Source organism: Hippopotamus amphibius, chromosome 9 (assembly GCF_030028045.1).
Source record: "Hippopotamus amphibius kiboko isolate mHipAmp2 chromosome 9, mHipAmp2.hap2, whole genome shotgun sequence".
Classification (NCBI taxonomy): Eukaryota; Metazoa; Chordata; class Mammalia; order Artiodactyla; family Hippopotamidae; genus Hippopotamus; species Hippopotamus amphibius.
This window is the reverse complement of record NC_080194.1, coordinates 139,918,732-139,935,237: the sequence shown is the minus strand read 5'-3', so window position 1 is coordinate 139,935,237 and position 16,506 is coordinate 139,918,732. Positions and strand designations below refer to the sequence as shown.

Sequence of the window (16,506 nt, the reverse complement as noted above, 5' to 3'; positions counted from 1 at the left end):
TATATCTGTATGAGAGTCATGATCTTACCCTTATGTTTGAACAGTTTTGTAGGTCTTCACAGAGATCCTGGATGAATTCACCTAACAGTGCCAGGTAAACTGTGTCAAGAGTAGCACACCTCATGCCTTAAAATTTTTTAAGTAGAACTATCATAGGATGCAGAAATTCCACTTCTAGATATTTTTTAATGAAGAAAATAAAAATGCTAGTTGAAAAAGATACATGCGGACTTCCCTGGTGGTGCCGTGGTTAAGAATCCACCTGCCAATGCAGGGGACACGGGTTCCATCCCTCTTCCAGGAAGATTCCACATGCCAAGGAGCAACAAAACCCGTGTGCCACAACTACTGAGCCTGTGCTCTAGGGCCTGGGAGCCACAACTGTTGAGCCCACATGCCACAACTACTGAAGCCTGTGTGCTTAGAGCCCATGCTCCTCAACAAGAGAAGCTACCACAATGAGAAGCCCACGTGTTGCAACGAAGAGTAGCCCCTGCTCACCACAACCAGAGAAAGCCCATGTGCAGCAACGAAGACCCAACACTGACTAAATACATACATGCATACATACATACATAAATATGCTTGAAAAGTATTCTTATAGAAATACTCAGGGAATTCCCTGGTAGTCCAATGGTTAGGACTTGGCACTTTCAACTCCAGGGCCTGGGTTCAATCCCTGGTGGGGGAACTAAGATCCCACAAGCCTCTCAATGTGGCCAAAAACAAAACAAAACAAAACAAAACATCAACTCAGAACTTGTAAGAATTCAAGTTTACATAATTCAGGTAAATCTCTGGCAAATGAAACTAGTTTAATATTTTTGATTTAATAAGTTGTTCCTATCTTATTTAGCAGTATTAGGCATGCATTAAAAAAAATTCTACTTGAGTGTATTCTTCCTAAATTTATATAGGTGTACCCATCAAATAAGCTAATGTTACTTCTACTTAATATTTAAGGTTATAAAAAATGTAAATTTGTGTTTAACCAAATTTAATTATTATTCTGACAAACTCTATTTCAGCTGAACCATGTTTTGTAGTGTGTTAGCTTGGTGATAAGTTCCAAGATCTTTAGTTTACTTAAACCCTTGAACTCATATTAAATTGTGTTAATGGATAATCATTGAATACCTAAGTCATTTCTAAGCATGACAAAAACCTGAAACATTGATTACTAATATAATCTCAAGTTTATATGCTTTTGCTGCATATTTTTGTTTGTCACTGAGAGGTAATATCTCTGGGTCTGTTAATGCATGTGTTTGTCTCTGCCATTTGAGAAGTTGTGTAAGAGATGTTTGTGGCTATATGAAGTTGTGTTATGTGTTCATGAGCTCTGCTAGTCTAAAATGCTGATGTGTGATGGGCAGTTCTTGATTACTCGCCCCCTAGTTTTCTCTGTGAAATAGAAGTAACTTAGGTTAAAAGCTATCATTAATATAACAAGAATGAGATGACCGATAGTAATGTTATCGGCTGAAACAGAACTCAGGTTTAGCTCAAAAGCCAATGTTCCAGAGACAAGCGTTGGTGGAAAAAGAAAGATGCTTTATTTAGGAAGCTGGCAACTCTGGGCAGATGGTGGACTAGCATCCCCAAAACCATCTCCCAGTTGCTAATTAGAGGGAAAAGGGGTTTATAGGGAAAAAACGGGAAGTCTCAGGGCTGTGCAGGGGGGCACGACATGCAGAGTTAGCATAGTCAGCTCTGACCATCATCTTGAAATTGGTCATGCAGTGGTCTGACGAGCATCATCTTGATTGTTTCAAGTGCAGTTAATCTTCAGTTCCAGGGTTGGTTTGTTCCCATTTCCTTGAGGCCAGTTCCTGGAATTGTGCGAGCCATAGGTTCAGGTCTGCTCAAGATGGAGCAGCTTGTGTCATGGCTACAGTTTGGTCATCATACAGTTAGCTTTTCCCTCTGGTGATGGTTTTAGTAACTGCAAAACGACTTAGGAATAGGAATATGTCTCCGACACTGTGACTTATGTCCTTCAGGGAGGAACTAAAGATTCTGTGACTGCTATTGTCCTAATCATTAACTGGTTGAACCTGTTCTTTTGTGACTCAGGGGAGGCCTGGGAGCCTACAGCTTTTTTACAAACAAGAATCAGGGGACATGGAAGGGCCCTGCAGCGTCCTGCTTGGTTCCAGCAACAGAGAGGTGAAACTTTGTATGCAAGATAATGAGATGTATTTTTATTTATTAACGGGAAAAAGTAGTTCAGTGTTAAAGTAAAATGACTGATTGTCCTTCACTATCTTCTTTCCCCAGAACGGGAAAGAAGATAGTGAAGGACAAAGCCTGAATGAATATAGAAAGTTGTAGGAGATTGGTGGAAAGGGAATTTTATTTGTTTCAGCCGAAGGTGTCTCAGTTTTGATGTTTATTCATGAGATTTTTAGAAAAGAGCATATGGTTCTGTTAGTATCAAATATTATACTGATGCAAAACTGAGAGTTTGGTTTGTTCTCTGTTAAAATGATACATCTTTTCATGGAGTATTGGTCTCCTCAGTAAGAGGTTGGAAAAGTTGTTCTCTACGTTCATTGTACGCAATCTGCCTAAACAGCAGAGATTCTGTATCTCACTGGAAGAACATTCTGTACCTAGTTTTGACCTCATCCTACCTTATTATTTTCTTGAAAATAAATGCACAACAAAACTTCTGCATTTCTGAGAAATTTAAGTCTCCTTAAAAATTGTATTCCTTTTTGCCTTTTTTTTTTTTAATAGTGTACTGTCAGGAATTCCCTGGCAGTCCAGTGGTTAGAACTCTGCACCTCCACTGCTAGGGGCCCATTTTTGATCCCTGGTCAGGGAACTAAGATCCTGCAAGCTGCGTGGCACAGCCAAAAAAAACTCCAAAAAAACAAAAACAAAAACAAACAAAAATAATAGTTTAGCCATTAAACAAAGTCGAGGATCTCTAGTTCCTCCACACAGGCTATACATAATATTCTGAGCCATATCCTGTGAGCTGTCCCACAGCATGTGGGATCTGAGTTTCCCGATCAGGGATCAAACCTACGTGCCCTGTGTTGGAAGGTGGATTCTTAACCACTGGACCACCGGGGGAGCCCTTTCAGTATGGGATTCTTGAAAAATGTAAGATCTGCCTCATCTTTTATTGCTTTTTCTGTATGAAAAATAATTCAGGATCATTTTTCAGAGGTAAGAAATGTGGTTGGATAATCCCAACGCCATTAAGCAACACCTCCTTTAACAGCAAACAGGCAAACGAGACTGGTGATGACCACACTCATCATGACTGTGAGAAGACTTCCATCTTTATTATATTTCCCTAAAAGTTGCACTGCACTGTCCTCTTTAATAATCCAAAATAACATACAAACATTTTGAGACAAGCTAAACAATTATAACTGAATTGCCACAATTCATTAATGAGAACTAAAAACATAAAAAATTATGTTTACAGGAATTGGGAGGAATCACCCACCTAGCTATAAGCAGAATGGATGCATTAAATAAGTATAATAGATAAAAACACAAAACCTCTCTTGAAATTGTAAACAAAATTGTATTTACACATATACAATGGCTATAATACTCATCACAAAACTCCGTGGGAGCAACATGTTTTCAAAACGAAGACTATTTCAAAACTATTTAAATAAATATATAAATATAAGATATAAAAATAAATACAGTAATTTTATGGGCGACATTTTCAAAATAAGCCAGTGAAAATGATGCCATACATTGTCATCTATCACGGTCCTATGGCTGTAATTTTATGTTGTAAAGTAATTCCCTCCTATTCTGAGCTCCTACACTCTACCTTCAAATGGTTCTAGACTGGGACAAACAGGTGTATGAAAAACGGGACCTGCAAGGTCTATCTCAGGGGAGATTTGAGTTAAACAATCTGAAAATTGGGGTGGTACCTTCGGAAAGGATGGAACCTGAGAAAACCCCGATGTCTTATTGTCCTGCCATGAACTCCTAGAAGTACGCCCTGCTCCTAGGAGTACGACACAAAAACTCTCTTCAGCTCGTTCTAGAAGATGCTGGGTTCTTCTCGATTATCTGCACAAGCAGCTTCTCCTTTCTTGTTTCCTCATGGCTGTCATCAGTGTGGGGACTGACCTCCTCTTGAAAATCTGCATCTCCCCTGGGCTCCTGATCTGGAAGTGAGAGAAAGAGCAAGGGTGTCAGATTTCAAAGAGGCAACTCTTCAGATATAAAGGTTATTCACATTCGCAGTCAATTCTAAATAGAGTTGAGACTAATTTATAATTCCAGTTTTATCTCAAATTCTCCATTCTAAACTCCAATCCTGAACCTTTGTTTTCATATGGGATTCTTGGACTTTGGTGACCCTGACTCCAAAAACTACTGAATACACCTAAGGTCAGGCCCAGTAATCTGCTTTATAGCGAAGACTCTAGACTTATTAGCGAAGACTCTAATCTGCTTAGGGAGTTGGCACTTGGAGAACGCTGCTTTAGTCTTAACTCACCTTGGTCCTTTTGCACCATTTAAATTTTTAACTTGTAACCGCACTACAAACATCACTAACGAGTCAACATCATGAACCAGGAGACCTGATGCCTCATCCCTGATCCTAATCTTGAATTCTAATGTTTATTTTTTTATTTTTTAAAAATATTTTATTTATTTATTTGGTTGCGCTGGGTCTTAGTTGTGGCATGTGGGATCTAGTTCCCTGATCAGGGATTGAACCCAGGCCCCCTGCATTGGGAGCTTGGAGTCTCAACCGCTGCACCACCAGGGAAGTCCCATGGATCTTCATGTTTAAATGATACTTAGTCCTAAACTTGGTTAGTGTTATGGGCTGAATGTTTGTGTCCCCAAAATTTTTATTGAAATCTTAACCCCTAAGGTGATGGTATTAGTAGGTGGGGTCTTTGGGAGGTTATCAGGTTATGGGGTAGAGACCTCATGAGATCATTGCCCTTATAAAAGAGACTGTGGTCTGTTGTTTATAAGCCACCCCATCTGTTGTATTTTGTTAGAGCAGCTGGAATGGACTAAAAAGCTAGTTTGCAAGATTTAAACCAAATCTTTGCTTAATCTTCTGCCCACATCTAGAACTCTAATGTGTCAATCATAATAAGCCAGGCTGAAGACAGCACTTCCTAACCTTCATGCATTCTGATAAACTCCCTTGACCATAAACTTGAGGGGGAAAGGGTGTAATTGTACAAGGGGAGTGATTGGTCCAGAAGTGGCGAGTCAGGGGAAGTAAAGAATCACTGGTGATCTGGCCATAAGCAATTTGAAAGTAAATTTGGGTGAAAATAAAGCTAGTCACAATTTATCTTTTATTATTGAATGTGTAGGCTGTTCTATCTAATACCTTATCTGTAGACGTTCACTTTATTGTAGATAAATCCTTAGAGTCGGTAAACTCTATATAAGGCCACAAATGAATTAAAAAGAGAAACTTGAAACGCAATGTATGGAAAAAATTGGAAACGAATCCACTTTCCACAAAAATCAACATCTCATCAAATCTAGTTTTGGGACCCACTTGCTTTGGGTGAAATGATTTCAGCCAGACCCATGGTTTCCCTGAGGTCCAGCACCCACGGGCCCCCTGTGGTTGCCAGCCTGTGGCCAGGAGCTGAGTCAGTATCTGGCTGTGTGCCCAGCTGGCCTCCTTCACAGTGTGAGAGGTGATGTGGGTCCAGCAGTTGGATTCCTCAGATTTCCTCAATAAACGACACACCATTCTGCCCACACCTTTGAGAACACAGTCCTACCTTTCCTCAGGCCGATGACCTCAGGCTCGTGTGGTCCTGGGGCCTCTAGTGCAGAAGGGCACGATCTCGCCCCCACACCCAGAGCTCCGGATCAAAAGCCTGGATCTGGAAAGTCAAACAGCCCCTTGAAATGAGGGAGCCCCCTCCCTCCCCTTGTCCAGCTTCCAATTCTTTCTCATCCCTAAATCCCAACCCCAATTCCCCATGATCCTCCACCTCCTCTCTGGCCCTCCCCCGAGCCCCCACAGCCCACCCACCTTCTCGCACTCTTCCCGAGTGACCCTAGTCTTCCAGCCCATGGAACGGATGAACTGCAAACGCAGTTTGTGGAACAAGGGACGCTGGGAGCGGTTCTTTCCATAGAGGAATGAAAAGATGGCCTGTTTGGGGGCCTGGTTGTCCTCTTCCATGTCATTGGCCAGGTAGCTGGGGAAAGACATCAGGTTGCTGTCAGGAACAGGACAGCAAGGACCTCCACCTGAGGTCAGCTTCCCAGAAAAGATGCAGGCTGAGCATCCTCACACAACCTACCCAGCCCTGCCCAGCGTCACTTGTAAAACATCACATTATAATAGGATTTTAAATAAAGTGCTTCTTTATTTAAATAGGATGCAGAAGTTAGGGAGATCAGGCATCATGAAGGTTTAGGGGTCTGAACGCACTTAAAGGATAGGGTCATTTTCTTCAGATAAATGTGTGGGAAAGATAACTGTGCAGAAAGCACAATATAAAAATAGAGGGAAGGGATTTGGAAGGAACAGTGAAACAAAGGAATAACATATCAGGACAGTGTGGTGGAGATTGTAGAGAGAGTTGAATTCCAACCCAGAACTCTGGCCTCGATTTGGCATGTAATTAGCCAAAGAAATTGCGTGAAGCAGTCAGACCTGTGTTTTGGAAAAATATTCAGGCAAATAAAGCCGACTGGCTGGGGAGAGACTTGGAAGAAACATCAGTGGGGAGCGTTTTACACCAGACTCGCGTTGTGTAATAAGGGCCCCCGACTGTGGCATTTGTCGTGGGAACGCAGAAATGGAAGAAAATCACACTTGGTACTGAGGCAGGCAGGCGTGAGACAGAAGGATCAGAACTGGGAACGTCTCAAGTCTGTTTGCTTGGGGGCAGGATGGTGTCAATTCTTTCTTCCTCTCCTCTTAGGAAGGTTTTGCGTTTTGTTTTGTTTCGTTCAGTCTTCTAATTGACATCGGGGTTGTTTATGTTGACAATGAACAGTATGAAAAACACACTTCAATTCAAAAAGAAACCACTCCACCATAAAGCTATCATTTCTACATGCAGAGTAAACAGCACAAATGTGTTTAAAAAAATGGATGAAAGGTCAGAGCCTCTACCCTCCCAGGGTGCTGAACATTGATGGAGGGGATGGAGAAGATACTCACAGAGCGATGAAGAAATGGATTCTCTGGTATTGCCAGCAGAAGAGCCCAGCCCGGCTAAAATAAGCTATCACCATCGACAGGAGATACTGATGGAAAGAGGGGGAAAAACATAGGAGAGAGGTCACATCCTGGAACAGGAAAAACAGTGGGATAAGGGAGCGGGAGGCGGGAAGGGGTGGTGCCCCTTGCAGAAGGGCCCCCCCCCCCACCTCCACCCCGCCGTGTTGGGTGAGCCTGATTATTTGGGGAGGAGGAGAGGACGGAAGGTTGGAGTTTGCGATGCTCCCAGAATGGGAGGCTGGGGGTTCAGGGCGTGGACTTAGGACAGCCGGCACTGGACGGCCTTTGATAAGCTGGACAAAGGCAAGTCCCCAGGAGCTGAGAGGAGAGGGGACTTAGGTGGTAACCACCTAAGGGGCACACCTGAGGCTCAGATCCCAGAGGAGACCTTGAGGGCCCTGGAGAGACGTGTTTACAAGGCATCGGGTTGGCAGGGGAGTGGAAATGTGGGTTTAGAGAGCACCCCCACCCCTGCCACCCCTGGACAGGTGCCGGAGCAGGAATCCATCTCACTGGATGACTTACCTTGTCAGATACCTTCAGGTTTTTGTCCCAGGCCAGGAATCTCTGAATGACAGGATCCTCTGTGAAAAGAGGACAGATATTAGGTTGACAATGGGTACAGGGCTGCCGTAGGAGCATTCCAGAGCCAAGAGGGAGAACCGCGCCTCCCCTGGGGAAATGCCGGGATGTGGCCCAGGGTGAGGCTGATGGGAAAAGGGGAGGGAAGACCATTCATTGGTCGAGGAAAGAGGGTGACTCCCCTTCTAGGGGGGCTGAGTGAGTGATGCCCCTTCATCACGCATTCATGTGCCACTGCAGTGGTCAACAAGTTACAGCCAGTTTCTCAATTGACAGTCACGTCAGGGCATGAGGACAGCTTTTCAGCCCCTCCTGCCACAAGCCCCCGCCCCCACCCCGACATGTGGGCATTTAGATTCAGAAGGCCAGTAAGAGCTAAGGAGCCTCAGGGGATAGTTGATACCAAGCTGACCTAATCCTGTATCATTTCTAAATCTAACCTAATCCTGCATCATTTCTAAGTCTAACCTAATCCTGTATCATTTGTAAGTGTCCTGGAGGAGTGATCCGTACCTGTGTACCTCCAGGGACAGAGGGCACACCAACTAGCAGGGAATTCCTTTCCACTGGAAAAGTGTAGTCATTGGAAGGTTTTGTCTTTTTTTTTTTTTAGTGTAGGATTGGAGGGCGATGGGCTGGGGGCGGGGGCGGTCCCTACCAAGCATCCTGTTGAAGACCTCGTGGTGCTCAGGCAGCACTGAAGACACCCGCTGTCTCTTCAACTTCATCTTGAGCCCACTCAGCGACTCCACGACCCAGGTGTCCTGAGCCTCAGCGGCCGGCGCGTCCTCCACCTCCTCTCCGAACGCCACTGACCACTTCCTCTTAAAGCCGAGACCCTGAGGCAGGGAGCTGGAACCGTCCCAGGAGGCTGAGAAAAGAAAAGAGGCTACAATATGAAGCTTTTGTCTTTGGAATGTAGCCACTGGTTACCCAACCCCCATCCCCACTCTGCTCCCCCCCCCACCTCCTCCTCCATCCTTTCCAGTCTCTTAGACTCTGGGCCTTTTCCCAAGTCCATATCCATCTACCCCTCCCCTCACTCATCTTGCCATTCATACAGCTTCCTGTCCTCAAAGCGCTTTCTCATGGTAGATAATTCCTCCCACTAGGGAAAAAAATAAAGGAAACTTCCCCTTGCTTCCTCTCTTCCCTCTCTCACCCTTCACTCTCAGCTCCTAACCCTCTTTCTTGCTTCCCAGGTTTTCCATGTCCCCAGCCCCTGTCCTCTCCTCCCCCAATCCCTGGCTTTCTGAATCTCTCCTTCCCTTCACACACACCTGCGCAGGTGCTCCTTCCTGACCTCAGTACCCTTTCCTACTTACTGGTCAACCCTCTGAAGTCCCTCTAGTGCCAGCTCTCCCACCTGATGGTCCTGGGCTTTCTTCATTGACAATCACCTCCAGGGGGTACCCTGAGCAGCTGGACTGGGGGCAGTGGTCCACAAACTGGGAACTCGGTTGACAATTTGCCATGATTTCAGTCCCAAACTCTTCCCTTCCACGAAACCTAGACTCTGCTCTGTCCCAACTCTTCTTCTGGACTCTGGCTGAACGCAAGCGTGTTGTCTCTTCTTCCAGCTGAGGAGGAACTGGGAGTGGAGAAGAGCTCCAGGGAGATGTTGTTGTCCACCTCCGCTGCCCAGCACCACTGGGTCCTTCCAATCAGGAAGGTCAGAAGCCTCTGATGTCATTGGTCATTCCAACCTGGCAACCAGTTTGAAGGGAAATGCAGGTAACTGTCAGCCTGATGTGTGCACTTGTCCTGGAGATTGGGGATAAATGGTTCTTCCTGCCACTGACCCAACCTCTGACATCCTTCAAAACCACCCTCAAGGTGTCCAGATCCCTCTTTACCCCCTTCCCAGCAGGTGCGCTGTTCTCTCCCTGTTGGACTCTACCCACCTCCCCTGCCCCCCACTTCCTTTTCAGAGCACAGCCTGGTGGGAGACAAGGTAATTTAGGGGAAGCAGAAACAGTTAAGCCTTATAAGAGTGAGATAAGTATGTAAAAAAGATCCCAGGTACACTGACTGGTCAGATTAAAAAGTTACTTTAAAACACTCTCTTCTGCTCAATGTTTTCTGACACTGCGTTCAGGATTCTGTACTGGGGGAACAAACGTCCACTACCCTCAGGCACCTTTGAGTCCAAGAGACTTTTTGAGAACCTAAAGTCTTAAAAACTACAGGTCAACGGGAGTCTACGATTTCACAAAGTCCTTGGATTGTCTAAAGACTGCCCCCTGATTCCAATTAAACTCTAGTCTACTTATCAACATGTTGAGAATGTGTATCACTCTTGACCCAGAAATTTTACTACCACTTGTGTGTCCTATGCATAAAAATGTCACATATACAAAAAGACTAAATGGAAAAATCTCCAATTCAAGACATTATTTTCCTATGAGGGTAGGAAGTGCACAAGAGCCCAGATGCAGAAAAGAAAATAGCCAACTGAGGGTCATGCAGTATCACGGGAAGCTTCTTCTGAACCTCCTAACTCATATATCTGCTTCTCCCCTAGGTGTCTGAGCCTTGCTTTTCCTTTTTTTCTTCCTTCCTTTTCTTTCTTTCTTTTTTTTTATTGTGATAAAATATACATTACATAAAATTTGCCCTTTTTAGGGGTACAATTGAGTGGCATCAGGAATTCACATTGCTGTGTCACCGTCTGCAACGTCCAGCTCCAGAATGTTTTCATCCTCTCAGACTGAAACCCATGAAACCCTGACTCCCCATCCCCCTCCCCCCAGCCCCTGGCACCCACCCTTCTACTTTCTGTCCCTATGAATTTGACCCCTCTAGGGATCTCATAGGAGTGGAATCGTACAACATTCGTCCACTTGTATTTGGCTTATTCACTTAGCATAACGTCTTCAGGGTTCACCCATGTGGTAGCCTGTATCAAAATTTCCTTCCTAGACCCCAAAGCCAGTATGGATGATACACAGCGAGTGAGAAGGAAATAAAATCCTGGGTCTGAAGACATTCAGCTGTATCCCAAGTGCAATGGGAAACCAGTGAATGAGAAGAGCCATGATCCAATTTGCGTTGAAAGGGAAAAATTTTATTTTGGCTGCTGTATCAATGGATGGGGTGAGGGAATTCCCTGGATGTCCAGTGGTTAGGACACTGCGATTTCACTGTATCATGTTCACTTAACTGAAATACTAGAAGTTTCATTAAACTACTTGGATACAATAAATGCCCAGCCATGATATAAAATAGTATTACCCACGGGCATATGTCTTCTCCAAGGAAGGAAAAGAAAATAGAAATTGTAGCTTTCCTAGACTGCAAAACCAATGCATTAAAAACTGTAGAAAAATCAGAAGGTATGCAGGTACCAGGGTTCAATCCCTGGTCGGGGAACTAAGATCCCACAAGCTGCGTGGCACGGCCAATAAAAAAAACAAAAAAACAAAAAAGAGGATGGGGTGGAGATTCATCAACAGTGAAGCTACGGAGACCAGATGTTGTTAGGAGGTTAGGAGTTTGGCGTCGAAGTCCAGAAAGACGATGTCTGAGGTGATGGAGAGAAGTAAACAGGTTCCATACATTTGGAGGGAGAATCAGGTCTCATGGGGGATCAGATTGGGGAGGGGGAGGCAGGGGGACAGTATTTTTGTTTACTGTGTGCACGTGTGTGCTTATGCCTCTACTGCTGAGACAGTTGTTTCTACAAAGAAATACTAATCATTCCTCTTCAAAGTGGAATTGTTAAAATTTCACTGTTTATACAAAGAAATATCAAACATTCATTTTAAAATAAATGCTCTTTGTATCAATTAAAACGTTTCCTTCCTTTTTATGAATGAATCATATCTATTGTATGAACATACACACTACATTTTGTTTATCCACTCATCTGTCAATGAACCTTAGATTGTTTCCACATTTTGGTTCTGAGTCTTGGTTTTGAATTATTGTTTGGACTTTGATGAGAAGTACCTCTGTTGTTCAGGATGTGCCCAAAGTTTTATTTTGTATTTTGATCACTTACATGTTTCCTATTAGCCCAAGCAATGCACACGTAGAGTCAAATCAGTTCATCCAAGGTGCAGGGACTGTGTTTCTGTGGTTTGCACTCGTGGGCTTTCTGAGATGGACTAGGTCTCAGAGGTCGTGCAAACAGCCTTTGAGGTCCTCCAGGGCTGCCACAGCCTGGCCCTCCTCGGGGTCGCACTGCTGGGAGAAGCACTGCTGCTTGAGGACGCCTGTGCCTCTGCTGTAGATGGTCCGTTTTTAGGAGGCAAATGAGTTCAGATTTGCATTCATCATGCTTTCAACCACCACAGCTGGTTGCGTCCTTTCTAACAGAACAGAAGTTCACTTACCGTCTCAGTTAACAGGTCTTCAAAGATTAGAAGATTGGTATTCTGTCCCCCACTCACCCCCCCCACCCCCCACCCCCCCACCCCCCCCCCACCCCCCGCCATTTCTCTTCTGTACTGTGAAAGGCCCTGATGGCTTTATCTAATCTTCAGATCTTCATTTGCATAATCCCATTTTCCCCCTCCCCCCACCCCCCACTCCTGCCACCTAGTCCAAACGTGCTACAGTTGGGTGCGGCCCATCTTGGGATGTGTTGGTATGTTGTCCAAAAAGGCATAAAAAGCCCAGATTGAATCTGATGTTGTAACTGAGCAGGACCTTATGGTGCCTTCCTGGGATGGATTCTCCCCATGTCCTCTGCCTCCCTCCCGTTTTTAGAAAATTTTTACCTCCTAGGTCTTCCCTGAGTTCCAAAGAATAAATTTAAGCAGAGGAGTGAGAAAATGCAGAAAGAAAGGAAAACAAACAAGACATAATAATAATAGTTTAGCCATTATACAAAGTCAAGGACCTTTAGTTCTTCCTCAAGGGCTATAGATAATATTCTGAGCCATGTCCTTTGATCTGTTTTGCAAAGACTGAAACCCCCACCAGGTGGAAGAAGTTAACTGTATGCTGCCCAGAAACATGTAGACCCCAGACCAGTAGGAACCAGAAGGCTGATGATGTTGACCTCAAATTACCTCACAACCAACCAATCAGAAGAATGTGCATGAGCTGATCACATACCCCACACCCCTCTACTTCACCCCATCGTTTTTTTTAATTCACTTAAATTTTTTTAAAGAAATATTTATATATTTATTTGTTTTCCCCGGATCTTACCTGTGGCAGGCAGGCTCCTTAGCTGCAGTATGCAAACTCTTAGTTGCAGCATGTATATGGGATCTAGTTCCCTGACCAGAGATTGAACCTGGGCCCCCTGCATTGGGAGCGTGGAGTCTTATCCACTGCGCCACCAGGGAAGTCCCCAAAATTGGAGTATAGTTGATTTACAATGTTGTGTTAGTTTCAGGTGTACAGCAAAGTGATTCAGTCATACGTATACATGTATCTATTCTTTTTCAGATTCTTTTCTCATTTAGGTTATTACAGACTTTTTTTTCTGGCTGTGATGTGCGGCTTGTGGGATCTCAGTTCCCCAACTAGGGATTGACCTGGGCCATGGCAGTGAAAGCCCGGAATCCTAACCACTAGACCACCAGGGAACTCCCTAGGTTATTACAGAATATTGAGTAGAGTTCCCTGTGCTATACAGTAGGTCCTTGTTGATTGTCTATTTTATACATAGTAGTGTGTATATGTTAATTCTAAACTCCTAATTTATCTCTCGACCCCCCACCTTTCCCCTTTGTTAACCATAAGTTTGTTTTTGAAGTTTGTGAGTCTATTTCTGTTTTGTAAATAAGTTCATTTGTATCCCTTCTTTTTTAGATTCCCCATACAAGCCATATCATATATTTGTCTTTCTCTGTCTGACTTACTTCACTTAGTATGATAATCTCTAGGTCCATCCATTTTGCTGCAAATGGCATTGTTTCATTCTTTTGTATGGCTGAGTAATATTCCATGTGTATGTGTACCACATCTTTACCCATTCATCTGTCGATGGACACTTATGTCACTTTCATGTTTTGGCTATTGTGAATAGTGCTGCAATGAACATTGGGGTGCATATATCTTTTGGAATTAGAGTTTTCTCCAGATAAATGCCCAGGAGTGGGATTGCTGGATCAATGGCAACTCTATTCTTAGTTTTTCAAGGAAACTCCATACTCTTCTCCATAGTGGCTGCACCAATTCACATTCCCACCAATAGCCTCACCCCGTCTTTAAAAACCTTTCCCTGAAAGCCACTGGGGAGTTGGGGTCTTTTGAGCACTAGATACCTGGACTCCTTGCTTGTCACCTTACAATAAATGCTGCGCTTTCCTTCACCATGACCTGGTGTCAGTAGATTGGCTTTACTACATGCAGACAAGTGGACCCAAGTTTGCTTCAGTAACAGTATGTTCGGGGAAAAGCAAAACTATCACCTCTCCTCTTCTCTCTTCCTCCTATGGAAAATGCAGTTTAATATAACAATGGTTGTAGCTATACTGCAGAAATATCAGCAGAGTGAAACAGAGTTGCTTTGTCAATACAGTCTTTCAGCATGAGAATCATAGATGTCCTGACCCAGTCTCACAGATTCTGATTCCACAGCACTGAGCTAGGGCCTAATTTTAACTTTCTCATTACACACTTCTGATTTGGAAATGGTGACACATGTCCTAAAGAAGGTGTGTCACCATCGAATGAAATAAGCAGGAGGGAGATGAACCATGACCTAGGCCTAACACAGCAGGGCTGTGGCCAGGCTGTGGGTCCACGATGAGCAGACATCTGTGTCAACCTCCAATCTTCCTGCCAACAGGTCCATGACAACCTCTCCAACAGTCTGGTGCTTCTGTGGATAAGCAGACCTGGGATTGGAGTTCAGCCCCAGCACCTACATAGTACATACCTGGTACACCCCTGGTGTATGTGCTAGTGAGGAAACTGGAGCAGACCCTCCCCTACAGCCCTCAGAGGGAACCAATCCTGCTGATACCTTGATCTCAGACTTCCAACCTCCGGAACTCTCAGACAATTCATTTCTGTTGTTTAAACCCACCAGTTTGTCGTACTTTGTGATGCAGCCCAAGCAAACTGCTATGACCTGTATTTTGAATAGGAAGGAATTCACATGTGACGGTCACTTTCTTGCTTCCCCTGCCTTTAACTCAAGACGTGTCCCTGGGCTTCAAAGAAGAACCTGTCTTTTCTATTAGATTAGAAACTTGAGTTTTCTTCTTAACCTTTGTGTTTCCTGGTCGTGGTAGATGTGTTTTGAAAAAAATCGTTGAGAGATTTTAAGAGGAGAATGATTTACAAATTCTGAAGATGGGTGCCAGGTATCTCAGTAAAATAGATACGTTAAGAGATAAAAATAAACAGGAGAGAACACAGGCAACTACTTAGGAAATTAAGATGAGAAAGGCTTCTTCAAGTACAATGTCAAAACAGACGAAAACTATGGAGTAAAAGTGAAAGATCTGAACACAAATTTTTTAAAATGTCTATATGACAGAATATAAAAGTAAAAAATTAGGTTAAAAAGATAAATAACAGGGACTAACAGATACACAATTCTACATGTAAAATAGATAAACAGTAAGGACCTGCTGTATAGCACAGGGAACTATATTCAATATCCTGTAATAACTCATAATGGAAAAGAATCTGAAAAAGAATATATATGTGTACATATATACACATATATGTAACTGAATATATGTAACTGAATCACTTTGCCATACACCTGAAACATTGTAAATCAACTATACTTCAATAAAAATAGAAAACTGACAAAATAGGGAAAACATTTGTATTTAATACAAATGCAAATACAAAAAAATAAGGCTTTATATTTTAAATACCCACATATGAAGAGATCTTAATGAAGCAAAGTAAAAGGTGGCCTTTGCTGCTTCTGGTCAAGATGGAATCACGGGGTCCAGGCTTCTCCTCCTAGCTTAAACAAGTTAAAAAAGGGGGAAATATACGAAATGACAGTTTTTAGCCATTTGGAGAGGGGGTGAGTCCTGAGAGTGACCAACTCACTGCTGGACAGCTCATTTATTTGGATGACTCATTTATTATTCCTGTTTTTACAGCATTTCCTTAAGACAGCTTGTAATAGAAATACTTCCAGGGAGTGTCCAGGCCACAGTACAGGGCAGGGGGCTGGGGAGCCCAGCATGTCTCTGGGCTGAAGGGACAGAGGTGGGTTTTGAGGTGGGCATAGTAGCTGGGGATCACAGGGCACCCCAGTCTTCCACTGAGACCCGGTCAGTGCTCATGGGTGAAGTGAGAACTGGAGGTCTGGTTGCAGGCTGATGGGCACACTGCCCATTGCTGGTGCTTCCAAGGTGCTCAGCGCAGCTGACAGCTTTTACCTGGTGAAAATGGAAAATGCCAGAAATGTGCCTTGGAGGTTTGCCAGGCTCAGGCTCAGAGGAGGTGTGGTCTCTGTCATTCCCACACCAGCAGCATTTCGTCAGGGAGAATTCAGGCCGAAGCCGAATTTAGGCCGAGGCCACACTCAACAGCAGCAAGAACCAGGAAAGACCATCCCTGGCATAAGCAGCCACTTCCAAGAGCAATTTTGGAGCAGCACACATTTTGTGCAGGGTTACTTTAATGTAGCAGTTCAGCAGGGAAATCAGGAATGGGTTAGGTGCTCATTCATTTGGATGAATCATCACTTATTTCCATTTTTAGAGCATTTCCTGGAGACACTTGTAATATAAATACTTCCTCAGTCCCTTTCATAGGTATCTAAATCAGTC

The 16,506-nt window shown here is 43.9% G+C and overlaps 1 protein-coding gene across 1 annotated transcript; it reads right to left on the bottom strand.

Moving 5' to 3' along the window:
* Window positions 1-5,801: 5,801 nt before the first annotated feature.
* On the bottom strand, window positions 5,802-8,559 carry LOC130861072 (speedy protein E4-like). Its single transcript, XM_057749561.1, has 5 exons — window positions 8,457-8,559; window positions 7,742-7,800; window positions 7,157-7,242; window positions 6,014-6,182; window positions 5,802-5,861 (listed from the first exon to the last, which is right to left on the bottom strand). Exons 1-5 carry the CDS (start codon window positions 8,524-8,526, stop codon window positions 5,802-5,804), a joined length of 444 nt encoding a protein of 147 aa, XP_057605544.1. The 5' UTR covers window positions 8,527-8,559.
* Between the last annotated feature and the right edge of the window lie 7,947 nt (window positions 8,560-16,506).

Excerpts from the sequence above, each read along its gene's own strand:
- LOC130861072 (XM_057749561.1), bottom strand. The coding sequence starts at position 8,526 with ATGAAGTTGAAGAGACAGCGGGTGTCTTCAGTGCTGCCTGAGCACCAC. Across the intron at positions 7,243-7,741 it reads ACCTGAAGGTATCTGACAAG|TATCTCCTGTCGATGGTGAT; the intron begins GTAAGTCATCCA and ends TCTTTCCATCAG. Across the intron at positions 5,862-6,013 it reads CTCGGGAAGAGTGCGAGAAG|ATCCAGGCTTTTGATCCGGA; the intron begins GTGGGTGGGCTG and ends TTGACTTTCCAG.